This window comes from Camelus ferus, chromosome 15 (genome assembly GCF_009834535.1).
Source record: "Camelus ferus isolate YT-003-E chromosome 15, BCGSAC_Cfer_1.0, whole genome shotgun sequence".
Lineage (NCBI taxonomy): Eukaryota > Metazoa > Chordata > Mammalia > Artiodactyla > Camelidae > Camelus > Camelus ferus.
Window position 1 is genome coordinate 31,098,048 of NC_045710.1, and position 27,648 is coordinate 31,125,695.

Consider the following 27,648-nt stretch of genomic DNA (forward strand, 5'->3'; position numbering starts at 1 on the left):
TTGTTAATGTAATTACTGTGTTTGAACCATGTAATATCTAGTAATTTTAACTTAATTTTGTGACTCTAATAATACAATAAAGATAAAGACTGCTTCGTGGGAAGTCTGGTTTAGTCAGTGGCAAAAGTAAAGACACTAGAATTTAAGAAAAGTGACAGCAGTTAATACTATCACTCAAAAAGAAAAATTACTATCAACATTAGCATAATACACTGTAATAATGTACACCAGGGAAAGCTTTCTTAATGGCTGCATATATACAAAAGGTAGTCTTAGTTAAACTTATTCCTAGGCTTTATCTTAAATTTTGTGTTATAGGACAGAATTTGGAAAATATGCCATTTACTGCCAGCGATGTGTAGAGAGAACGCAACAGAATGGAGACCGAGAAGCAAGACCCTCAAGAATGGAAATCCTTTCAACTCTTCTTCGAAACCCGTATCATCACTCTTTGCCCTTCAGCATCCCCGTGCACTTCATGAATGGGATATATCAGGTGGATTAGACTTTCTACCTGATGAAAACATGCTTTGCCTAGAATCCTATGTATAGCCTCTGTGGAATAAGGAAGTGAGTCTGTCTCTCCCCCTCTGTCGGCAGCTGGCAGTGATAAACGTGCAATTATATTAGACCTCCTCTCAGGACAGCTCAGTTTTGAAACAGTTTTGCTAGAAAGGATTCACACTAAAAAAATCCCTACTGAACCAGATAATGGAGGAGTTTCACTGCCATTATAATTCTGATGGAGAAAAACAGAAATATTTTGGTGGAGGCCTTCTCCCACCAGTGTACTGGCTAGGTGAGGGAATAATTACTAACATGGGGCATGTACAGGTTTAGTCTCTAAAATCTCCAGATCACAGAAGTTATCTGTGAAAACTTGTCCTAGCCCTGCCAGCTCTCAGATCTAGATGCTTGCGTGTTAACTGAGGCAGCTGTATTCCAAAGCTAGCAATTAGTCTTTGCAGCTCTAAGCCTTTTATCACGGAATTCAGATACTTAACTGCATATTAAAGAAACAAAAATTAAATGTATAAAAGTGTTCATTTGTTTAAGTGCATTTCTTGTTTATTTTTTTTTCTCCTTTGCTTAAAGATTACATACTGTACAGTAGTTCTTGGCATAATATCTCTGCAAGATGTTTATAGCTGTCAAATGATCTTTCTATTTGAATTCATATCTGTTGGCTGAAGCCAAGATTTTTGAATTCTTACAGCAAGCTAATGACTAAGATGACATTAATTTTCTCCTGTGGAGCTTTGAAAAAAAAGTTAAAGCACCTAGATAAATGTATGTTATCATTAATCATGCATCAAGTATGCCCTGTTTCCCCACTGAAATCTGAGTTTGAAATGTGCATACCTTTTTATTAAGAGAACAACTTTGTTATTTCTGTTTAGGTTGTTGGATTTGATGCATCCACCACAGTGGAAGAATTTTTGAATACTTTGAACCAGGATACAGGGATGAGGAAGCCAGCACAGTCTGGATTTGCATTGTTCACAGATGATCCTTCTGGCAGGGATTTAGAGCATTGTCTTCAAGGAAATATCAAGGTAAAACTAACTCCTTTTAGGGAGGCAGACCCCTCAAACATGAAGAAGCTACTCTTTGCTATTTGCAAAAATTTAGCTCAAGAATTTTCCCCAAATTTAAACAATCTAATCTTCATAATAAAAAAAATATTGCAGGACTTTGTTGAAGCCATAGAATTCTGACAACAATCTGTGCACACACACATACTCCATGTTAAAGAAAAGGATTAATAATAATAATAATAATAATAATAATAATAATAATAATACCCTAAATATTAGGCTAAAAAGGGTGGAGATGTGGAAGCTCTAATAAAATGGCTTTCCATTTTATTCACTCACTCAGCAGTATTTACTGAACTATTTATTATGTCCCAGGAGCTGGACCAGACCCTGTGGGGATATAAAAAAGGACCAGAAACAGTTCCCGCCCACAGTGAACTTCTAATTTGCTTAGGGAAGAGTAGCTTTCTACACTGATAAACTTAAATCTGAATGTGATACATGTTTTAAGAGTGCGGTGAACATTCTACAGAGGGAGAGATTAAATTCAGATTGGAAATTAGGGAAAAGATCGACTGGACTTTGAAGGATTGGTAGAAAATGGACCTGTGGAAATAAAGAAGGGATTCTAGGCATGACGAAAATCATGAGCAAAAACGGAGAATTGGAAGATTCTTTAAAAATCTTTTCTAGATCAGAGTAAAATAACTTTATTAAAGTTTCCATCTAGTGATGGCAACAATTAAAAATATAGAATAAAGAACCGTAAGGAGGAGGGAGGGTATAGCTCAGTGGTAGTGCATGTGCTTAGCATGCATGAGGTCCTGAGTTCACTCCCCAGGACCTCCATTCAAAAAATCCAAAAAACCTAATTACCTCCCCCTGAGGAAAAAAAAAGAAAAAAGAAACAAAAGAAAAAGAACCGTAAGGAATCTTAGAGAAATAACCTACATATTTTGCAAATGAAGAAACTGATGCACAAAGTGGAAAATGATTTACTACAAATCAAGCAGCTGGAACCGGGTCTGGACCCTCTTACTTGAGGTTGTCCTTGATTGCTCTTGGGAATAAGTACTTTGTTACAGAGTGAAAATATTTCTGTGCTTTGAAGATTAAAGAATTAGAGCAAAGCAGGGGAAGCTCCCATGAGTTTAGAGCATATGAAACATCAGTACTTTCATCTGACTCCCAAAGCCTCCCTCCACTTGCGGAACGATCTTTTAGGTCTCCATGGGGTTCCACAGGATATGCTGAAGCTCATACTTACTTCGTTAGCAGTGTTCATCAGAAAATATGATCCTACCTCCCCCGCCACCACAGCCCCACCTGTTTCTTCACCTGCATATTGAGAGATCTAGATAAATGACTGTCTTTTTCTTCTCAGCTCTAAGTATATCCCGGTATATTAAGATCAACAACTCCAAATGTAGATTTTTGAGACAGACGCTCCTAGAGCACAGTTCTTAATGATTAGTCAAGAAGATAAGCTAGTATTTTTGGTTGACTTGGGCTCAGTAAATATTTGGGGCTTTGGTGAATAACTACTTACCACATAATTTTGAAAACTTTTATTTATAATTCTGTAAATGACCAGTTAATAAAACAAACATTTATTTGGTTCCTGAAGGATTTTTGTTCTTTCCCAATCAAAAAATATTAAGATTATATTTGATTCCTTTGGCATTCAGTTATTCCAATCTTTATAAACTCAGAAGGTAGAAAAGTTTCTTCTTCTGTGACTAAATCATGAAAAAATTCCTGGAATCTTCTTGTTTCCAGTCTCATGCAGTCCTTCATTAAGATTCCTTTTCAAGTAAAAAAATTCATGGCCATAGTCCAAAGTTAATGTGTGTCCAAAAGGATAAGTGGACCAAAGAGTGATTTATAATTAAATCCTAAACTCAAAGCTGCAGAGGCTTAAAACAGAAAGCTTCAGTCCATTTAGTTTGATCACATGCATTGAAAATTTTTAATCTACGGACATGCTTGTCTTAAAAAAACAAATACCAATGTGAAAAATATTGAGTCTCCATTTTCCACTTCCCTTCTAGATTTGTGACATTATTTCTAAGTGGGAACAGGCTTCCAAAGAACAGCAGCCTGGGAAATGGGAAGGTACGAGAACTGTGCGTCTCACGTATAAAAACAGGTGTGTAACGCATCGCCAAGTGCCACAGCAAGAGTGTGCACACGTACGTTCAAATCATGCACCTACAATTCAGTTTCCTACTGAATAGCCTTAAAAGTTATATTTATTTGTATGTTTGTTGTCCTACAAATGCTAACTCTACTTCTGCAGGAAGAAACTTGTCACATAAAATTTTGTCTCTAATGCTAGTCTTTTAATGTCACGAGTAATTATATTTTATAAACATAAGCATTTGGACAAAGATTGAAGAAAACCGTGGGGAAAAATATCTGCTCTCTTGGGATAGTCGATACAACGGTGAATTTTTCACTTTCAGAATTTCAATTAACACTGTTAATACACTTTTCATCAGACTGAATGCTCAAATACCCTACTGTAGATCTGTAGTAAGAAGAGATATTTATGTTTGCCCAAGTCTTTTAGCAGTGATATATTCATGTCCATTCATTCTTACTCTTTTGTATTCTCTCTGTATTTATTAAGCTTCAGCTATAAGCCAGGCACTTAGCTAGATGCTCTGAATACACGATAATAAAAACAAACACACTCCCTGATGTTTTGGAATTTACAAGCTAGTGGGGAAGGGAGTTGTTAATTTTCCAGTAACTGTAATGAGTATATAATGACACGTAAAGTTCTCTGAAAGAAAACAGCATGTCTCTGTGAGATTACGTAGCAAGTAGCCTGACCTAGACTGGAGACATCCGAGGCTTCTTTGAGGAAATGATACTTGTCCCAAGGTCAGAAGGGGGCTGGGAGTGGGAGCATTGAAATGGGTAAAAGAGGATGTTCAGAAGCCTTAGAAGGAGGCTGCACAGTGTTTCAGGAACTGGGAAAAAGCCAACGGGGCTGGAGCTCATAACTTCTCAACTAATACAGTTTTAATAGACTTTGGCATATGGTCAGACACCAGATTTTCTTCTTCTCTTTTAAAAATGTCTTCTTTTCCTCCATGTATTAGCAGAAGGTGGTGTTTAATAAACAGTGTTCACTGACCAGGTCATAGTAACTGTACCAAAAAAACCCACAAAAAACCATATTTTGCTTATTTTATTTAGCTCTTATACCCCATAAAATAAGGAATCTAAAATATTAGACTAAGATCCTGGTAGAATTATTGGTGTAGTCTTGACTTCTTTCAGAGGTCTACTTTTGGAAGATGTTCATAGATCTGAAATTGGAATGTAAAAAGTAAGGGTACTATATAACATAAAGAATGTAGTAGCCTTCGATCCAGTTCAGGATTTCTTTTTCTGATAATTTATCCCACAGGAATACCCATATAAGCAAGCAAGAGTATTCTAACAGTTTTTAAAACAGTGAAAAATAAGTGTGTGATGGGGAGGACTTACGTCTGTTAATAGAGGAGCAGTTACATAAATATTGGGCATTCATATTGAGGACCCCTCTCACACAGTCAGCGCTAAAGGGTCACCACTGCTTGAACAGACTCCTTTGATCTGAATAAATGGTGGCTGTGAGCCCCTGGAGCTTCTCTGTTCGGGGGTTCATGAGCTGTGGGGATTTGCCGGAGTTATGAGTAACAAGAAGGTGACTGTTGAGCTTTGGTATCTAAGGTTTTAAAGTCATGTATTCCTGGAGATGAGCAGGATTACTCAGATAATAGAAGTCTCACAGGCTCTGCTCCTGGAGAACCTGTTTCCACTGATGGCAGTCTTCATCTGTGGCCCTCTGGTGACTGGCAAGAACAGCAGGCTGGAAGACTTGCAGCTTCTAGATGATTGTTTTAGTTTTATGACCACTGGGGCAGTGGTTCTGAAAATGTGGACCCGGACCTGCAGCATCAGTGTCACATGGAAACACGCTGAAATGCAAATTATTCAGCCCCACTTTAGCCCTACTGAGTCAGAATCTCTGAGGGTAAGACCCAGGAGACTGTGTTTTAAGTAGGTGATTCTTACGCGTGCTAAGTTTTAAAAAGCACAGACCTAGAGGTCCGTGTTGATGCCCGTGTCTTTTGATCTTATCTTTGTGGAAGGAAGCCAGCTCCTGGATCTGATCTGCATATATCTTTATGTAGAAAAGCTTCAGAAATTCTCATTTGGTTTTGTTGGCACTAAATGGAATTACTTCCATGTCTAAGATTATTCCTAATAATATGTAACTTATGAATGCTGAATACATACTAATTTTGACTATGATGGCCACAGTTGGAACCAAAATTAAATTTGGATGCAGTGGAGAAAAGTGGTCTGAAAAACACATAGGAGTAATGCACCAAGTCCAGCAAACACCACCAGGAAGGGCAAAGACAGTCATGAATAACACATAACAAAGATTGCCTGTTAACAACAACAAAAAAGCCTCATGACAGTATCTTTGACGTCAGAAAAAAAAAGCAGCTCAACCATAAGGTTTAATTTTTAACAGAGGTCTGAAATGGCTGGACAGCCACAACTATAAGAAAGTACTATTTCTGAATATGGTCGTGCTTTGCATATGTGTGTAAATAGCTTAGACAATGAGCTCTAGTTTCCAGTGACACACTTAGGAGGGGAACTGTCGGTCTATCATGCATCCAAGGACTTGATTCTTCATCTGTCAAGCAGCACTGTAGTAAGTGTAATAAGCAAAACTCAGACATCAGCTCTCTATCATGGGGTTTTTAATGTATATTAATTCCATGATTAGTAAATTATGGAATTTCAATTATGTAGATTTAGTGGTTAATGATGTAATTTATAGGTTTTGGACTTGTTCTCTTAGACAGCCATTTGGAAACTAACGTTTAAATTCTGTTTATATTTAAGCTGCTTATTCAATTTGGTTTATTTCTGTGTATTTAAAATTGCAAAATCAAGACATGTTTTTAACCAAGCAAAACTGACAAAGGTCCTTCCCTGGAGAGAACAACTCCTCCCCACCCCCTTGAAACAAAAGATTATTTTCAATGATTATTTGTCCTTATTATTTTCCAGAGCATAGTTGAACGTTCCCATCTCTGCCACCCTTGCTGATGGTAAGGGCACCCAAGCCACTGAATCCTAAGTCAGGAAGCCTCTTGACTGGTCACCTGGTCTACCTCATTTCTTCCAGCTATGTTCACACCCAAAAAGAAAAAAAAAATTCCAGGATGAAGAGACTCTTGTGATTAAAAACCTCTAGAGAATAATAATAATATATTATAAAAATATATGGAATAAAAATTATTATTATTATTATAGTAAACAACTAGCACTTTTTGAGCAGTTACCACAAGGTCATTATTATCTCCATCTTATAGCTGAGGAAACTGAAGTTTTAGAGAGTTAACTCATTTACCGAAGGCTACAGAAAGGGGATTCTTCATGCTTTTATGGGCAAATAATCTCCATATTTAGCAACTCTGCCTACCGGTTATCTGTTTCACGCAGTAAACATCTGTTCAGTGTCTGCCAGTGCCAGGCCCTGTCGAAGCCCTAGAGATTCAAAGGTGAACAGAAATTTTCCTGCCCTCTAGAATCTTACATTTTCTAGGGAGACACAGACACGAATTCTTCGCGGTAGCAATAAGAGTGTGGCAGGAGAGTGAAGAACTCGGGCTCTGGAGAGAAACTGCCTGGGTTAGAATCCCGGTCCCCGCCCCGTCACTCTGCAGCCTTGAGCAAGTCACTTACCATCTCTGCGCCTCGGGTACCCTCGTCGTGAAACGGAGATGAAAACAGTACCTACCTTTAGGGTTGCCTGAAGGACTGAATGTTGGCAATGTAAAGCACTTGAATCAGAGTCTGCCGCCTAGCAGGTACCCCAGCAACATCTGCTCCTACTGTGAATGTTACAGCATCGCAACATTCACTCCTCTCATGGCTGTGACAAGATGTTGTGGGAACATGGACGAAGGCCTTGCAGAGTGTGACTTCTGAGCACAGGGCTTGAGGCGGTAGCCACAGAGGCAGGAAGAGAACGGGGCGGGGGGAGTGGCCACAACGGCATTATTTTTATTTATTTATTTAATTTATTTGTTTGTTTGTTTATTTATTTGCGTGAAGTATTATCAGCAAATCATGTGGACAAGGGAATGAAGGAAGGGAAATGGGGAGTGGAGGCAGGCTGCTTCCTCAGTAAGTTTACCCGACAATGAGAAAGACGACAGGAGGAAATAAATGTTCTGTGGCATGAAATACAGAGCCAGTTGGAGGCGAGCAAAAGGATGACCCAGCAGTGCTGAGAGCTCTGCTGAATTGGGAGCAGCGTGTGTTTGGTGACACTGGTCCACATGGCAGTGTGATTTCCATCCCACGGTGTTCAGCTTCCTGGATGTCAAGCGAGGAGGAGGACAGTTGGGAAGACCCCTCGCTGTCCAACCTGCACCCTCCTTGCTGTGACGGAAGCCCACTCTCTGCTTCAGGCCCCTTTAGGGCTGGTGGGCAGCAGCTGGAAGCTGGTCATCTTGGGAGAGACTCAGAGCACATTTCCTGGCGCCTTTCCTATTCAAGTTTTGTGGATTTAATTTTTGACTTCTTGATCATTTTTGTGACTCTTTAGATCCTCTCTATAGTCTCTCCAAATGCGTGTATAGTTGTCGGAGCCCAGACTGTTCCATTAGGGGCTCGAGCCCATGATTCCTATGCGTTGCATTCCTAGGTATGTGTCTGGAATTGTTTTTCTCTTTTGTGTGTTTTTCTCTTTTCTCTTATAGTGCTTCAGTTTTCCTCCCCAGATTCTATCTTCTTGGCATGCCAGAAATGACAGAAAGTAAACTTTAGCTCTCCTTGCCCGTAGCCATTTGAACATTTGGTTTTGTTTTCCCTCCTAGCTTTATGACCAGTCCAAACTCTTACTAAGACCCTTCCAGTGATAACACTTAGCTAAACCCTAGTGGATCACAGTGATGAATAAGACGTGCTTCTTAATGTAAGTGGAGAAAGTAAGCTAAGTACAAAAATGTTCACATGCCAAAAAGGGAGGGCTTTCATTTTAAACTTATTCCCTTGTTGTATACCCCTCTGCTGACATCATTTTGAATTTTGAATCTATTTCTATTGCACAGCCCTGTTCTTCTCCCAGTTAACAATTTGTCATCATGCAGTCACAGATTATTTTTTCAAGAAACCACTCTGAACGGCAGCCCAGACCAGTGATTCTTAAGCTTCCGTGAACAGAAAGAATTATCAGAAGAGCTTTTCCAAGTACACCCACCATGCCTCCCCCAAGATTCTGACCTGCTGCCCTCTCATCCCTTGCTATTTGAGATAATTATCTCCAGTGGTACTGTAACTGATGACAGTGTGTCCTCTCCCTCAAGTGAACAGGGGAAAAGAAAAAAGGCTGGCAATCCAGTTGTAGCTAGCCGAGCACACACTGAAGAAATGCTGGATCTGAATCTCTCTTTTCCTGCCACTGTGTTGTCATGACAATATTAGGGGCTGTCATGGTGCTGCTCACCCACCCCACTGTCACAGTGTTTCCAGCACTCTTTGCCTGCTCTGCAGCCTAAAGTCAGAGCCCAGAATTCTCACATACAAAGAAACAGCACAGTGAATAAAAAGAGGGCCACTGAATTGATGAAGACCCAGGTGAACAAAAACCATGTCATATTTCAACCATTAATAATAATAACATGTAAACTACTTTTGAGAGCCTAAGGCTGCTGATCAGAATGTGGCCCAAAAAAGTCAAAACATTTAAATGTGCAAATGTGATTTTTTAGATTCCCAGAGAAAACTGCCCCACTTGACCATTGGATGTTGATTTTGAATTGAAACGTTCATTTTCTATTCCCTGGTGTGTCCAAGGTATTTAGGAAGGATCGTGAGTGTTTTGAAAATTGGGTTTACTGGGTTTATACAGCCCATTGGTGTCTGAGGTCTTTCCGCAGTTACACCTAAGGTATTAAGGTATTTCAGGGCATAAAAATAACATCGAAGCATCCTTCAACCTCAACTTCAAAGCAGTGTTTCCTCAGTGTACAGAAAAACATTATAAAGTACAGAGAGGTCATTAACAGATGGTAATGGTGTAAGTTTGTGTCACTTAGAGAACTATTATTAGAACAACCCCATATCAGTCCTCTAGATTTCTCTTTACTTTCTTTTTTTGTAAGCATATCATTTAAAGAAAAATTTCCTCTTTTTTTACAGATTGTATTTCTCAACGCAAGCTCGTGGAGAGACTGATAGAGAAAAGTTGCTGTTAATGTACCAGACAAACGATCAAATAATAAATGGACTTTTTCCTCTGAACAGGGACCTGGCGTTAGAAATGGCAGCTCTTTTAGCTCAGGTAACTTCCGTGTTATATAGAGTAACATTTTGTAAAGATAAAATATTAATTTCTCCCCTGAATTAAATGTAGTAAAACAATATACCTTTCCTAATTCTAAATTCATTTTGCTCTGATTAACACCTTAAAAATTACAGGCATTATAATTACAGTGTGACTTCCATTGCTGACAATTGCAGTGATGCAGAATGAGACAATATTCCATAAAGAGAACCTAATTTCTTAATTCTCCTGAAAGTATCCCAGTAGGCTTTGCATTTAATAAAGGAGTTTGAGTGTCGAGCAGTGGGGCTGCGGATGCCTTGTGGAAATCGTTCAGTAGTCTAATAGGATTAGTCTTTTAAAAAGCTAAAAGCCCTTTCTATTATCTATTGTATCAATTAAGATTAAGTTCAGACGTCTGTGAACCCACACACGTGCGAATTAATAGTGACAATCAAAACAGAAGCGTATTTGTCTCTCACAAAGAGACTGTGGGGTCCAGGGAAGTATGCCCCAAAATATGCCTCAGTGACATATTGATTATTTTGAATTAAAGTTACCTGAAAAACAGCTGGTGAAAAAAAATGATATGTATTAAAAAAAAAAAACAAAAAAAAACCACTCTGACCTTCCTCCTTTCCCCTAAAAGCAGGAAATAAATCTCCCAAGTGAAGGTGTCCCCCCTCTACCAGGAAGATAGAAAGCACCCTTATCCACAGAGTTAGGGAATTCAAAGCTAAGAAAACTGTATAAACAAACTTTGTTACTTCTTCACTAGCCTGCTACCACAGCACAAGCCCCTTTGCTTTGTTAAATTTTCATAAATAATTGTCTTTTTGTCTAAAAAATGGTGCATAAGCAGCCTGCTTTGTTCATCTCAGGAGTCTGTTTTTATGAGACCTCCGTGTGTTAAATAGTTTTTTTTCTCCTATTAACCTGTCTTGTGTCAATTGAATTATTAGACCAGCTAAAAGAAGTCAAGAGAAGTAGAGGGGAAATCTTCCCCTGTCCGACAAGGGATAGGCAAGTTGGCGCCTCTGCAGTCATTTGGGGCATGGCCTTTATCCTGCCTGCCATTCTGCTGTGATCTTCACAGTCCTGGAGATCTGCCAGAGCTCCAGCCATTACATCAGTGTTCCAGGCATCAGACTGGATATGCGCATGCCCTCCTACCTTTGAGAAACTTCCCAGCAGTTACACAGAACACTTCTGTTGATGTTTCTCTAGTCAAAACTTAAGTCACATGGCCTTGCCAACCTACAAGAGTGACTGGAGAGTGTGGTCTTAGCTGGGCGGCAATGAGCCCACCTAAATTCAAGGTTTTTATTACTCAGAAAGGAGGAGAGAATGGTCGGAAGAGGCAACCCACAGTCTCCACCCAGCCTGAGTCTTTACACAGGTTAATTAGGGGGAAATAATATGTCATTATCATAGATTCCCTAGGGTATTTAGTATTCTCACTCCGCATACCAAGCCAGGACATCTTAATCATTCTCTTTATTTTATCTACAGCCTATGTTGATAATTCACAAATCTTTGCTCTCCGGCTTGTGTTTCTTTGATGGGCTTCCTCAATTCAACATATCAAGAACAGAACTAATCGTCCTCCCTTCTCTTCTTCCACATTTTGCATCTTCACTGTGATATTGCCTCTGCTCCATCTCCCAAACAAGCTTGTCACCGACTCTGCCCTCCCTTCCCCTGTGCCCCGAGTCGCCATGCCCTGCCCATTTTCACTCTGTTCCCTCCTCTCCATGCTGACCACCGTTGCTCTGGTTCAGACCATCATCATATCCTGCTTGCTCTCCTGCATCAGGCTTCAAACCAATATGTTCTCCTCTGGTCTGGTCCCCCAACACACTCTTATCCTCCACCCCGAATCTAGATAGATTGCTCAGGTTACCTAGTTTCCACATAGCAAATGACTCCAGGACTCAACCCAGAATAACAATTTGGGCAGAGACAGATAAGGACAGCTCATCTCTGCTTCATATGGCATCAGCTGGCAACGGTTACAGACTGGTTGTGACTTGACAGCTGAGGGCTGGAATCGTGAAGTCTCGTTCACTCACATGTCTGGGGGCTGATGCCAGGTGTTGCTTGGTACTCCTGCTGGGGGTATCTGCTGGGACACCTGCTTGTGGCCTCTTCAAGTGGCTGCTGGTGCTTCCTCACAGAACAGTGATTGGGTGACAAGAGCAATGTCCCAGAAGAGACAAGAAGTGGAAGCTGCCATTTTCTTAAGTTTCCAGCCTGGAAACTGTGCCATGCTGGTTTGTTAAGCAACCCTAGTAAATGGGATGGAGATACAGTAAAAATGTGAATCTAGCTACAGCATTCTCGTGTTTACTTAGGTCTAAAATCTGCCTGACTCTCCAGCTTCATCTCTTAATACTCCCTACCTTGAACTTTATGCTCCAAAAAAGCATACCCTCTGGTTCCCTGCACAGTCCCCTGACTTGTATATGATTCACTTTTTCTTACCTCTTACGCTTTTCTTGTTTGTCTGCTCTGCTTGGAACATCTCTACTCCCATGCCTCTACCTGCAGACTCCAGCTTAGCCTTTAGTTTTCATCTTAGCTGTCACTCATTCCAGGAGACCTTCTTGAATTCTGCCTGGGCGGGTTCAGTATCTCACCCAGGTTTCTTTTGATGTCCTGATCACAATGGTTTATTATTATTTATTTGTTCCTGCTTTGCACCACTGACTGTGGCCTTCCTGAGAGCAAGGACTATCCCTGTTCATCTTTGTGTCTAGAACAGTGCCTTACACACAATCCATTCTCCATAAATATTCTTGGATGAATGAACAGTGCTAATTTAGTGTACTATCAAAACAATCTTGTGGTCATCCAAACTTGAAAGCATTAGTGCTACACTGAGTGTTCCCTTTTTGCAAGTGATAAAAAGCTGAATAAAGGAGAACTAGGTCACGTTTTTTCTTGGTGATAGGATTAGGAATGATTCCTTATCACATGCCATTCTTGGTTTTGTTCTCCAAAGGCACAGATGCTCTGTTAAAATCACTCTCATTTTTACTAAAGTTTAAATTCATCTCCTTACTTTAACTTTTAATTTTGTCAAGAAAGCTTCTCCAAGAAAAACGACCATATACTTTGGAGATACATACCTCAAACATTTTTAAAATGAATTTGAGGAAGGGGTAGAAAGGTAAAGCCATACACATAGAAAATTCTGAGCACATTACTAACTAAGAAGTATGCTTTCTCATCGGCAAAAGGAAAGTTAAGCCATACCTCTGATCTTTTCCTCAGAGTAGTTTTTGTGAAGATAAATGAAACATGCTTAGGAAATCTGAGCTCTGTAGAAGAAAAAAGTTCTTTCTGTTGTCGATTTGAGTATCTGCAGGTCCTTGTTGATAATCTGTCTTAATTAGGAAATTCTTTGAGCTGATCATGAATTGTTGTTCAAAGTGTCTGGTAAGGTGTCACGTTGATGGGAGGCATATTGGGAATGATCTGAATTGATTTTTACTAATTTTCCAAATATTTACTGTGCTCATTCTATGCCATATAGTATGCCAGGGGCCAGAGAGAGAGAGACACTGAGCTTGAATGTCCCACTGGAGAGTTTTCTAACAGCCAAAGTTGCCTTGACTGGCCTCCTACATTTGTAACTACTATTTGTCCAACTGCCATATCCTTGGAGGTTAACTCTTGGTCTGAGGTTTCACAGCTAGCGCTGCTGAGTACTACCTGCTGAGAGGTGGGGCCAATGAAAAGCTTGCTCTGGGGGAAGGATTTTGGTGTGTTTGAAGAGCAGATGGACAACTTTTATTTGGTGTGAGGAAATTAGGATGATACCTGACTAGATAGGAGACAAGAGTGAAAAAGCTGAACAGCAAAGCCAAGCCAAGAAGCCAACAAGTGGGGTCAAGGAACCTAGAAAGTTATGAGAATAGACTGTAAGGGTGAAGCTCAGCCAAGGAATTTAGACAGTAACTGGTCAGATTAAGAACTGACTATATACTTCAATCAAAAAAAAAAAAAAAAAAAAAGAACTAGATGTGGAAGTCATAGGGGTCAGAATCTGAGGCTGGTCGTGCTAACAGCTTACCTGCCAGCAGAGGGCCCTTTTAAGATGGGACCATCCCAGTCTTGATGGAACCCTCCACCTGCTTGTTGGGGAGTGCTGCAGGTAAGGACGTGGATGTTCAGTAGGACATTCATCTGAATGTCCCCTACCCTGTCTCACTTGTTGAGCCCTCTCTGGTACCCTGGACAAAGCATTTAACACAGTTTATCACAAGTATTTGTTTATTCTTCAGTTTTCCCTACTAGACAGTAAACTCTTTGAGGATAGGGAACTGGGTTCAAGACTCAGTATAGGTTTGGATGAATATATGGGTGGATGTGAGCAGATGGAGAGATGGATGAGTGGGTGGTTGCATGGGTTGGCATCTGTGTAGCCTGTTAATAGAAATAAGGATTAACATTCATTCAGGGAGAAAGGGGAATGAAGGGCTTTATTTCCAGGAATAATAGGATGATAGATTGACAGAATGAGTATAGTAACATTTATGGAGAAAACCTAGGAAGGAAATGATCAGAATATAGTACTTGCTCCCGTTATATTCAGTAGAGACCCTTAAAAAGTCTAAGTAATACTTTTTAAAGATTTTTCATAGCTTTATAACTTTTTTAATCTTTCATTTTAAACTTCTACTTTGCCTTATTATTATCAATTAAAATAGTACCTTAAGAATGAAAAATTATCAGTGCTATTTTATAGACAATAGTACAGTAGTGGCCTTTAGCACATGCTACCAGGTATTAACCTTGGGTGGCTAATGTAGAAATGAAACTGCAATGTTTAAATTATAGATTTTTTTTCCATAATTAGACTTCAAATGAAATTTAGATTTTAATAGTAGTCCTTATATATTATTATAAGTTCAATAATTGCACAATCGTGACAAATAGATTTATGTATTATGTGTTATAAAGAATGTTTAGAAAAAATAAAGCTAATTTTCTTTTTAAAAATTCTTTTTAATATCCTGTATTTTCTCTCTTTTGGGTTTTCAATTAGGTGGAAATTGGAGATTTTGAGAGACCTTTTTCAACTCCAGCAGGGCATGTTAATAATCAGTGCAAAACAAATCAAACTCTAAAACAAGTCATAGAGAAATTTTATCCTAAAAGGTATAGAGATGACTCTTCTGAAGAGCAGTTAAGGTAAAGAACTATTTGTAACTCTTTAAAGGGCGGACGCACACTAGTTTTCCGGTGATATCTTTCTGTTCAAATTTTAAAGATGATAAAATTGTACATGACAATTTTCTCAAGATTTTTTTTAATACATTGTTGATTCCCAAGAGGTTATAGGCTTTTTAAAAAAATTTAAGATGTGCCTAGAAATTTTAGTATCTAGATTTAAAACTTTTTTAATGAAAAAAAGTTTACCCCATTCAGAAGATCTGTTTTTCATTTGATCTTCCATTCTTATCCAACTTAATCTTGCCAATAAAAAAGGAAAAAATTGTCCAATAAGATATTTAATTTCATGACATGTTTACCAAAAATTTTTGTCTCTTAGGGTATTACCTTATAAACAAATTGGAATAAAAATAAACTATCTTCTTACACAACATTTTCCGTATAAAAATTTTAATTAAACTCAACTAATTTGGAGGTATTATTTTTGAAAGCATATAAAGAAAAGCTGTAATTCAAAAATAGAGGCAAATCCAATTCAGGAATTTTTCTAAAACAGAAACATTTGAGATCAGCCCTTTGTGTAGAATAAATGGTTGCCTTCATGATTTTGTTTAAGAGGTTTCCCCTGCGTCCAGCATCTTTCCAAGCCAGAAGTGGTCATACCTAAAATTCTGCTGTTGAGGATTCATTCGTCAGTCTCAACTTCTTGTACTTTTCTATAAGAATGAAAGTTATTCCCATAAGAAATTAACTTTTGAACTAATTTATTCGAAGGTTTGATGTTAGCCTATCAGATTTTTTAAATTTATCTGAAGGGGATGGGGGACGGGGAACCTGGGTCATACTGAGAGCACTAACAGTATGAGAATTTGGTAAAAAGAATGCCATTAAAAGGACAAGGGGTGGACGGTGGAGAGACAGGAGTCACAGAACAACAGCTTCATCCAGGTCATGAGTAGGTCTCCCGGTGATGCCTCAGATTGGCTCAAGGAGAGCTTTATCTTGGGAGGATGATACACTGTTCATGCTTTTTCTTTTGTGTTTTTGCTTTTGTTCTTTTCTAGGCAGCTTTGCCAGCGCCTGTCAACCAGATGGATGGCCCTCCGGGGACACAGTGCTGCTGATTGTGTGCGAATTTATTTGACAGTAGCCAGGAAGTGGCCATTCTTTGGTGCCAAGTTGTTTCTTGCAAGAGTAAGAAAGAATGAGGGGTATTCAGTTCAGTAAAATGCAAAACGGTAACAGTAACCCCAGGATTAGTATGTTTGGCCTTTTAAAAGAAAAATAAGGAAATTCCTAACAGTTTAAAGAAAATCATGAAGGGACACTGAAGGAAAGGGCAGGAAAGCCATCAACGTCTTTCTTTTCTCCTCTGCTCCACTTCCCGCCCCTTAAATCATTCCCGATACTCAGTAGGCTTAATCATTGGACTGAAGACAACAGCTGAACTCTTTCTTCATTCATCCATTCACTCATTTACTCTCATTCATTTCCTCATTTGTTTAGTATTTATAAATTCTGTTGGCCAAACACTGAGCTAAGCTCTAGGGATACATAAGCCCATGGTTTCAGATCAGTTCTACTCAAATTCTGGGAACTCAGAACTAGTGTTGCAACAGGCCTGGAAACAACCACTGTGTGGTGAACACGGTTAAGAATGACATGAACAGAGTGCTGCAGGGACACTGAGGAAAAAGAGACGAACCCTTCCAGGGGTTAGATTAAGTGGCTTGTCCAAATGTATGTTTAATAAATGGCAGATTTGTGTCTCAAACCTAGGTCTCTTAATATCAGATTCACTGCTCTTTCCATTAGGCTCCACTGCCTACTCCCCAAGCAAGGTTTTTAATAATAAGTTGTTGTTTTTACAAATGTTGTGTTGCATTTAGACTGAAAAATATTTCTATAATTTTGCTTAGCATTTATTATATGGCATATTTTCACCTCTCCATAGCCCATAACCCCATCATCACTTGGGAGTACTTTCCTGTGGCTGGCTGTACATGAGGATGGTTTAAGCATCTTAGAATACAGCTCCATGGTAAGATTAAATCCTTAAGTTTTACATTGAGTCACCTATTTCCATTGCTCAGTGTACCGTAAATAAAAGGTGAATGATATCTTAATCTGATTTTTCTCATACAGAGAAAATATTTTTCCAAATACTGTATAATGAATAGTCATTTTGCAAATACAACTATGATTACCATTTAATCTTTTAAAACAAGATTAGACAAAAGGGACACTATGAACTCATCTACAAAACAGAAACAGACTTGCAGACTTAGTATATGATTTTATGGTTACTGGGGAAAGGGGGTGGGAGGGGATAAATTTGGGAGTTTGAAATTTACAAATGTAAATAAAAATAGATTTTTGAAAAAGTTTCTTTTGTATAGCACAGGGAACTGTGTTCAATATCTTGTAATAACCTTTAATGGAAAAAATATGAAAACAAATATATGTATGTATATGCATGACTGGGATATTCTGCTGTACACCAGAAATTGACACATTGTAAATGACTGTATTTCAATTAAAAAAATTAAAAATAAAAATTTTTTTTAAATTTAAAAATAAAAATAAAGTAAGATTAGACAGGTTATATATATATCATGTATAAGAAAAATATTAAGATACCATGACTAAATTGCAATCATTTGTATTTGCAAAATGACTTCATTTATAGTGTTAGGAGGATTGCTTCCTGTATAAAATGAACATCTTTACAATAACATTAAAGTGGAAATTTTAGTCACCAAAGTTTAAGTTCTGTTTCACTAAGGCTTCTAAAACCATGTTTGTAATTTCTCATAATATCACTTACCAGTTCACTTGTACATACACAGTATCTTAGAACTTTTTATGTGATTGAATATGAAGTCAAACAAGCTTTCTATATATTCATTTATTCATCTGAAATTCATTTTCTATGATATTTTCTATGTGTCACATTACTTTAAAAATTTTGCACTTTATTTTTAGCCTGGTGAGCAGGGATTGCTAAATTCACCTGTGGGTTGCCTACCTGGGGCTGTAGTCAGGATCACTGAGGATTTCTTGGAAACCAGACCATCCTTTAGTGTTATAGTAACTATTTCTCCTTGTTGAAAAGCTTTTTTGAAGGTATTTATGTCTCCTTGAATGCCTTTTAGTTCTTGAATAGATCATTTGAAGATAGATTATAAAATCAATGCCTTAAGGTGAACAGAAACTGTACACCAATATTGAGTTACCTTAGCTAAGTAAGCCAGTTCCTAGATCCCAGGAAATGGATGTACAGGCCAGGAAGTCGTCACTGCTGGGCTGTAGCACTTGAGACGTTCAATGATGCAATGGTTCACTCACAGTCTTGCAAGCTCATTATTAGACAAGCAGATTCCTTTACTTTTAGGCTGTACACCTTTGGATTATATTTTAAAAATTATTTTAGGATATTGGGAAACTATTTGCTGCATATATGACAAAGGTTTAATATCCTTTACGAACATGGATGTCTTATCAAACAGTAAGGATATGATGAACACACCAGTAGACCAATGGGCCAGGGCAATTCACAGAAGAGACACAAATGTTCAATAAATGTATTTTAAAATGTTAATGTCACTAATAATCAAATAAATTCAGTTTGAAACAGTGAGATTCTACCTTTCACCAGTCAGACTGGCAGTGATTCAAAAGAATGATGATTTCCAGTGTTACCAAGACTGTGACGCTGGGAATGTAAATGAGTATAACCTTTCTGAGTTTGGAAAAAATCTCAAAATTGTCCTTACTTTTTCAAGATAGCAGTTTCAGTTGTTGAGGTTTATGACCAAAGAAATAATTAGGTATGTGTGTTATGAAATATGTCCCAAAATATTCACTGGAGTATTGTTTATGATAGTTAACAGATTTAAGTATTCTTCAATAGGAGATAAGTAATGTCTATAAAATCTAAATAAATGTCTACAAAATTACTTATGTTATACAAGTGCATTTGTTGTCATGGAAAGATGTTCATAACATGTTGAGTTAAAAGAAGCAAAATGTTAAAAAGAAGCAGTATGCATGACACTATGTTTATATATATCAAAATATATATATCAGGGTGAACTATATGGATTTGCCAATATTTGGCCATTTTTTACCTTAAAAAGCATAGTTTCATTTGATTCAACCTAATACATAGAAAGATAATCAGCCTAATACGTAGAAAGTGTAAATACTATGTAAATAGTTGCTGGTGCATGGCAAATTCATTTTGCCTTTTGGAACCTGATGGAATTTTTTTTTAAAGTATTTTCAATCTGTAGTTGGTTGATTGTATCCATATTTTAATGGAGGTATACGTTGTTAATCATCTCTCAACTTCCTTTGAAAATGAAGTGTGTAACATATTTCCTTTTTCTTCTCTTTGAAGAGGTTAATAGTCAGCTATGTGTACAGGAGTCTAATGACCTTTGGAGGTTATCAAGATGATTTTATGATAGTCATTAACAATACGCATTCAAAGGACAAACCAACAGAGAAATTACTTTTTGCCATGGCAAAACCCAAAGTGAGTAGAAGCCTTTTCGCTGTTGTGTGCTAGTTTTTTCCCCTACTAAAACATACATTGTGCAAAGACTAAGTTCTCAATGGGAAAACACGCTTTACTTATAATCAAACAAGCATAGATCCAAATTTTGGCTTACTGCATCTTTCTAAGTCTTGGTTTCTTCATGTAAAGAGCGGTATGATGCTAACTTTGTGGGTTTTTTTGTTTGTTTGTTTGTTTGTTTTGCTTAAGAATTAAATGAAGGAACTGTAAAGTATTTAGCCCAGTACCTGGTATACAGAAAGTTTAAAATAAATGATCTTGGCCTACGTAGTTGTTGTCAGGTACTTTATACACATTATCTTATTACTTGGAGTACTTTACTTTACTCATTTATTTAGTGGGAAGAGTGAGGTTTTATGATTAAAATATACTTGTTTCTTTACTACTTTTAGCAAACTGTAGTTTTAATGTCTATAAGTAAAAGCAATAAATGAAAGGGCTACATTCTAACATGTAATTCCAATTTTAGGAAAAAACATGAGAAGTTAATTTTTCTAAAACCATAACCATCTTAAAATTGTCAACCAAAAGAGACTACTTTTTTAGAATTTGAACCTTTAAAAAAATGGCATATATGTCTCTTAATTAAATCTGTACTTAAGTAAAGGCAGATAGTAAGTGCAGATCATGGCACACTCAGTGCTTTAGTTTAAATAAAGAGTTGATAAAATACACTGAATTTCTTATTCATATAGTCACAAATGTGGCTTTAAGATAACTGATAGAATTGTACGACTGTCACATTTTCTAATACTGCCACTAAATTTGATTTTTTTTTAAATTATCACTCTTTCTGCTGGCTTAAGTAATGGAAAAATAGGTCAGTGCCTTGATGGTGCTGAACATATAAGTACCCTTGAGCAGCACAGGTATGAACTGCGCAGGCCCACTTACACGTGGATTTTTTTCAACAGTAGATACTACGTTAGTACGTGATCCATGGCTTACTAACTCCACGGATGTGGAACTGTGGATACAGAATTACCGTGGATACAAAGGGCCACTGTAAAGTTAGGCATGGATTTTTGACTGCTCAGCGTGTTGGCACCCTTAACCCCTGTGTTGTTCAAATGTCAACTGTACTGCACTGTTTGATCTGGTTAAAAAGGAATTCTGGTAGCTTGGGCACTTGCAAATGGAGACTTCCCATGGCCAACTCTTCACTCTCTCTTGGAAGTGATGAGAACTTCTCAGGACTATAACACTTCTGCTTTTCTTGTTCTAGATTCTTGAAATCACTCTGTTGATCGCCAGTTACATAAACAACTTCTATCAGCAAAAGGTGGTTCACCATCTCTCTGCTCCAGCGCTGCTCTCAGCTCGGACCCGGGGTCCCCAAGCCAGGGTGATGGGAAGCCAGCCCCTTCTGTCAAGCAGCAGACCAACCAAAGGCCCCACTTTACTCTGAAAGTCAGGGGTCTGAGCATCCACTCGTTTTCCTCCAAGCAATGGCTGTGTCATCTCCAAATAAGTTCATTTACATCTGGCAGCAGGGCACCCAGACAATAGTATTCCATTCTTTAAAAATAATGGGGGTTACTCCTTTATTTGATTCATAAATATTCAAATGAATGCTATTCATGAAACATAAACACAAAATTTTCCCACATACTGATTTTCTCTTAGATAATTAACTGGGTTAGATTTCATCATTTTTTCCATCGCCTTCTCCGTTGCCATCAGACGCATCATGCCATATGGCTTTTTTCTCTTTTTTAAAAAAATAAGCTAACAATCTTTAGAAAGGGAGATTCAAGGGAGTTTTGCCAAACTCATTTGGCAAACCAGTTGATGATTTGGAAATGCTCACTGCCAAAAAATTAAGTACTGTAATTAAGTGGGCTTTTAATTAATGAAACAGTATTTAGAAAGAAGTAGAGTATGCGGTGTAAGAAACACCTGCAGGGTGGTGTTGAAGGGTAAATTTTAAAGCAAGAACAGTAAGTATTCTGGCTCTATGAAGCATTGTGTGAGAAAACAGGAGGTAGGTAACCAGAACCCCTGTGTGGTATTAGAAAGTGTAGCCTGTCACCTTTTCAGATCACTGGAGTGTAAAACTTAAAACAAGACCGTGATTCCTGACATTCTTTGGCTGTCAGCATAACCCAAGTTCACTGGAATATTGCCCATATTTCATTGCATGGGTGCTAGGTCATCTTGACCTTTCTTTATTAAATAATAATATCTTTGAAAACAAAGACAACTCTTAAAGCTTTGACTTATAAAGTCCTTTCTAATTATAGTTTTAAAATAAATTCCCAAAAATATTTTTTAAAAGAAAAGAGAAAGTAACTCTTCTGTCAAAAGAGGTACATTTTAGTTGATACAATCTAGAAATGTATTACTTTACTAAGTTACATAAGTGGTCAGTACATTCCAGTATGTGTCAAAATTAGGTACTTATTGTTCATGATAAAAATGAAACTGTGATAAGACATGAAAATTATATTGTAAAAATGTTTAATTGTAGAGGTAATCATGAGTATACTTAACTTTATTTATGTGTAGAATATTTTATATTTATATTTTGGACATATATTTATCATTTTGTGTGTGCTATTTTTTAACCAATTTGAAAAAAAAAAGTTAGCTGCTGAATTAATTTGTTGGCAGAGCCTTCATGTTTTCTTGTTTGCTGCTTTCTCCGTATGGCAGTGTCCTGTTCTCACACCAAGCCTTTTTAAAATGTTCCATCCGATGTTAGCATCCTTAGAAAGGACAGAGCCAAGAAATACACTGATCAAGTAAAATTTTGCTTTTTGGTCATGACAAAGGTCAAAACCCCCATAGAAACAGATTTCCTTTTACTATTTCCCCTAAATCTTTTGAGCCACAACCATTCACTGTGTAAGCAAATTAATTTTTGAGAATCAGCTGGTTACCAGTTTGGTGACTCTCAGGAGTCTTTTGGCTGGGATACAGTAGAGTTTCTGAGTTCCCAGAAAACCATTTCATAATCATTGGTTGGTAAGCCAGAGGCTTGGCAGAGTTGTTACATATGTGTGAGGACTTTATTCTCAGGCAGTAGTTAGTTCACCATCTGGTAAGTGCGCCTCCAAAATCTTCTGATTTAACCAAGTAGTGAAGGCTTAGCTGAAACAGTAGTACCCTAGACTTGGCATTTATTTTTGATAGAGTGCAGAGATAAAATATTTTGATGGAAAGAAATCAACTTTCTGTAACTGATGATGTGAAAATTTTATTTTCTGGGAAATTACTTATATAGCCATTTAAAAAATTCAAAGTATGTTATTATGATTGGTTACAAGAGAATAATGTTACATGTTTAATTGTAATATTTGTCTCCTATCATTTTCTTCCCTTTCAATCATAATAAATGATTTACAAAACCCATTTCAAGCATTATCTTTTGAATAATCTTCAAGAAATACCTAATGTTTTCATTGTCAAAGCTGAGGTGTACTACTAGTGAAAATGGTAGTTATTACCTCCTTCTCTTGCACTCCTGCTTTGTCTTCAGTGTTGCTTTGTTTTATCCATATAAAAGGAAGCTCTTTTGGCAAATTGTAATTTTCATATGTATGTACGCACATTGACACATGTACGATATGTGTGAATCATGAGGTTCTCTCGTGATTTCAAAAAATTTTAATGAAGCTTATTTCACATAGGTGAGTTGATTAGACTGTGTTCTAAAAGTTTATCTTAAGTGTTCCGGATTTGTGTGTGTGTGTGTGTGTGTGTGTGTGTGTGTGTGTGTGTGTCCTTAAAGTCAAACACTGCCATAGTTCAGAAATGAGTTTAACTCTCAATTTGAAAGAAAAGGCAGTTATAACTTATACGAGTCTTTGCTTGAAAAATGTGTTCATCAGTGATTGTTTGGACATTTTTTCCATAGGGAAAAAAAAAATACATGGTAGTCATGTTCCTAGAACAGTACTTGTAACCCATAATTGTACTGAAGTATAATCCTGAAGAATTAACCATATTAACCATATTTCTCTAGAAACAGGCTTTACGTGTTCCTGGGACGCCAAGAACACATTTCACCTGTCTACCCATCCCCAGCTGTCGTGGAATTTGGACTTCCTCAATGCAGAGTCTCTGGGCTGATTCCTGTGGAGCGAAGGCTCCAGAAATGCGGAGACTAAGGAAGAGAAAGTGAAGAGCAGGAGTAACAACGTGAAGAAGCTTTTCTGCTGACGGGTTCATGCAGGTATTGCCTCTCCTCTCAAACTTCCCTCTATTTTCTCCCTACAAGAGCAATTTTAAACTCCAAATTAAGGTAAACTCCGCACGTAGAGATTTAGGGTGAAATAAGAGTTGTCCATATTTCACTGGGACCAAGACTCAAGCTCTTCTTGGGCATTTAAGTGGGAAGGTCAGTCCTACATGAAGAGTTGGATGGGCCTGGGCAGAGGCTGAGGTGAGGAGATGAGATAAACACTTGCTCTATAGTATCATTTTCCCTATTGAGCTTAATTTTACCTAAATTGAACATAGTCACAGTGATTCTGGAGGCACATTTATAATCAACATCAGTCCAAAAACCTTCATTGGATGCTTTTTAAGTATTTCTGGGTCCAATAACAGGCAGGAAACAAAAACTTTTACACGGGCAACATCTATTAGCAAATAACTCCAAAATAAGACATAAATGTTCACGCCAGCATGGGAAATAGAGTTCCCTTCCTTCCAACACTTCACTAACATAATTTTCTAATTGACAGGGTTTGTGGGGGGAGTGGCATCCTTTTCTGAAGGTGTTGCTGGATTCTATTGGTGGCTTTATTAAAATCAGAGGATTCTTCAAAAGCAACAAAATAAAAAATAGATAAATGGGACTACATCAAACTTAAAAACTTCTGCGTGTCTAAAGAAACAATCAACAGAGTGAAAAGGCATCCAACAGACTGGGAGAAAATAACTGCAAAGCATATATCTGATAAGGGGTCAATGTCCAGAATATATCAGCATATATATAGTTTAACAACAAAAAGCAACCTGAGTAGGAAATGGACTTGAAGAAAGAAGATACACAAATAGCCAATAAGCACAGAAAAAGATGCTTACCATCGCTAATCATAAAGGAAATGCAATCAAAACTACAATGACATATCACCTCATACCCATCAAGAGAGGCCACTCACTATCAAAAGAACAGAAAACAAGAAATGTTGGAGAGGATGCAGAGAAGTTGGAACTCTTGTGCACTGTTAGTGGGAATGCAAAATGGTACCACCATTATGGGAAATGCTATGGAGGTTCCTCAGAAAATAAAAAATAGGATTACCATATGATCCCGCAATTCCACATCCAGGTATATATCCAAAAGAACTCAAAGTAGGATTGCAGAGATATTTACACACCCATGTTCATCACAGTTTTATTCATGAAGCAACCTAATGTCCATCGACAGATAAATGGATAAAGAAAATGTGGAATATACATACAATGATGTATTACACAGACTTAAAAAAGAAAAATCCTATTAATGCATGATTTTTAAAAATGAGAATTTCATCTATAATTGTTTAAAGATGTAAAAAAAAAAAAGGGAAGGAGGAAATCCTGTCACGTGCTACAACCTGGATGAAACTCAAGGACCTTATGCTAAGCAAAATGTCAATCAAGAAAGGACAAATATTGTGTGATTCCACTCATATGAAATATCTACAGTAGCCAAAATCATAGAAGCAAAAACTAGGGAAGTAGTTATCAAGGATTACAGGAGGGGGAAGTGGCCATTAATGTTTAATGGGTATACAATATCCACGCTGCAAGATGAAAAAGTTCTGGATATCTCTTTCATAACAATGTGACAACAGTTAATATTACTGAAGTGTACACTTAAAATAGCTAAGAAGGTAGATGTTACGAGTTTTTTACCATAATAATAAAGAAATCAGGTGACTCTTCAACAGTGGCAGTGGCTGGAAAAGGCTAATTCCCTGTCTCACTATGTGGACCTAAGGAATCCCTAGCAGAGTCCCTGAGAACTGAATGTTGGGTAGTTCCAGAGATGGCTGAGAAGTGATTAACTTCCTCAATTTCTAGAAAATACTATGAGCTTATCAAACTCCAGTAAGTGTTGCCTTTTATGAAAGAAAAGTGTATAGAAAATGAGTAACCTTGGAAAAGCTTAAGGAGAGTTATTAGCTTTGGGATTATGCACAGATTATAAGATTTTTTTCCCCCTGGGATAAAGTGAGTATCATTAACACTGATGTCATACCCCCACTGTTCTACTGGAACTTTTCTATGTAAGATTACCATTGACCCACTAACTGCCAAATCCAGTGGACTCCAGATGATCCAACTGCCTACTGGATGGTATCTCAAACTCACCATGCCCTCGAAACCTGGTTCTTCGACTCTGTGCCCCCAACAATTGGTCAACAGTATCATCAACTCATCAGTCACCCAAGAGGGAAATACTGACTTTTCTCCCCTTCCCCAAGCCTTCACTTTCTGCTCTCTAGTAACTATCTATATTAGCCAGCACTGATTTTGTTGTAAATTTGAAAATTCAACTTGAACTAACTTAGACTAAAAGGAGAAAGCTTATTACAAGGATACTAGGATGTATCACACAATCAGAGAGCTAAGCAACCAAATCCAAAGAGGAAGACACGAGCCTCAAGGGCAATCAGAACCACGAGATTTGAGCCAGTACTTTCTCTTGACATAGCTCTGCGTCTGCTTCCTGTTCCCTCACCACAACATACCTTCTGTATTTAGCAGGAAATATGGCAATTTTCTCCAGAGAGGGAAAGACTTCATTTTCCTAATTCTAGTTTGAAAAATTCCAGAGATGGACTCTGATTAGTCTAACTCCTGTTAGGTGTTTACTCTGAACCACCTGAAACATTCATATTAGGAGAATGCGTAAGTAAATTACTAAAAAAAAAAAAAAAAAAAAAAAAAATCTATGTAGTGGAAGCTTATGCAGCCATCAAAATTATATTATGGGTTTTTAAAAAATTGATATGGGAAAACACATGTTAAAACCAGAATGTTAATGAACTTTATAGTAAAATCTCAACAATGTGAGAAAGATCAGAAAAGATTAAAATGAAATACATCAAAATGTTTAATAGTTGTTACTTCTGGCATTTGCTTATTATACCCTTTTTATTTTTTCTATATACCTTTTTAAAAATTTACTACAATAAGCTTATATAACTTTGAAAACAAGGGGAAAGTGTAAGAACTCTGTCACTTTCTGGGCGATTGTTAATAGCCTCCATATGGGCTTCCAGATGCCAAAGCATCCTGCACACAGCTGCAAAAAATTATCTCACTGATGCAGGCTCAGTCATGGCACACTTATTTGAAATCTTATTTGGTTTCTCATAACAACACAGTAAAATCCAGACTGCAAGATCTTTCACTGTAGCTCAGTCTACCTGCCCAGTTTGGTCTCCCACCTTGACGCCACCCTTAACTAGTCACAGGTCCCCATATATGCCCTGGACACATTTTTATCCTTCTGCACTGTTGCTCATCTTATCCAGCAAACAGTGTAAAATTGTCTCCTCTTTATCACCAGCATTGAAATCTGTGAGTCTTCTTGGGCTGATCCAGCACGGGAGCTCAAATCTTTGTATATTCTTACCTTAAGAACAGTTTTCATCTACCCAGTAAAGTCACTTTCTCTAAGTATGAAGCCTCAGGAGGCATAAGGGTAGAAAAGGGAATTCACCTGCTCAATCAGATCAACTGAATCAACTGAATTACTCCTAGATCAATGCTGGTGATCAGGGCCCAGACAGATAATTTTCACCTTCCTTGTTACCAGGCTCCCTGCTTCAACCACCTTTCCCAGTTATCCGCACAATTATAACTTTAAAGTGCCAGTCCTGTGCCTGGTCCAGAGCAAACATTTGGCAAAATGTTAGCTGCCATTACTGTTACCCATACCAACAGGTCTTCTGAATTAACATGCAAAGGGAGTCTAAAGTTCCAGAACCCAAATCATTACAATTCATCACAACTTCTCCCACATCAGTTTGTGAGTTTATAGGCTGGCT

The 27,648-nt window shown here is 37.7% G+C and overlaps 1 protein-coding gene across 6 annotated transcripts in view; it reads left to right on the forward strand.

Moving 5' to 3' along the window:
* Positions 1–26,707, forward strand: part of PLEKHH2 (pleckstrin homology, MyTH4 and FERM domain containing H2) — an 87,387-nt gene extending 60,680 nt beyond the window's left edge. For 2 of the 6 annotated variants that reach the window (XM_032497419.1, XM_032497420.1), the window contains 9 exons: positions 319–496; positions 1,401–1,556; positions 3,590–3,687; positions 9,768–9,909; positions 14,945–15,090; positions 16,137–16,266; positions 17,027–17,113; positions 19,475–19,612; positions 20,880–26,707. In XM_032497419.1, coding sequence (XP_032353310.1) covers positions 319–496; positions 1,401–1,556; positions 3,590–3,687; positions 9,768–9,909; positions 14,945–15,090; positions 16,137–16,266; positions 17,027–17,113; positions 19,475–19,612; positions 20,880–21,062 — 1,258 coding nt within the window. In that variant the 3' untranslated portion in view covers positions 21,063–26,707. Of the gene's footprint in view, positions 1–318; positions 497–1,400; positions 1,557–3,589; positions 3,688–9,767; positions 9,910–14,944; positions 15,091–16,136; positions 16,267–17,026; positions 17,114–19,474; positions 19,613–20,879 lie in introns of those variants that run through there. The other 4 variants (XR_004326290.1, XR_004326291.1, XR_004326293.1 and 1 more) reach the window with 4 other exon arrangements.
* Positions 26,708–27,648: the final 941 nt, after the last annotated feature.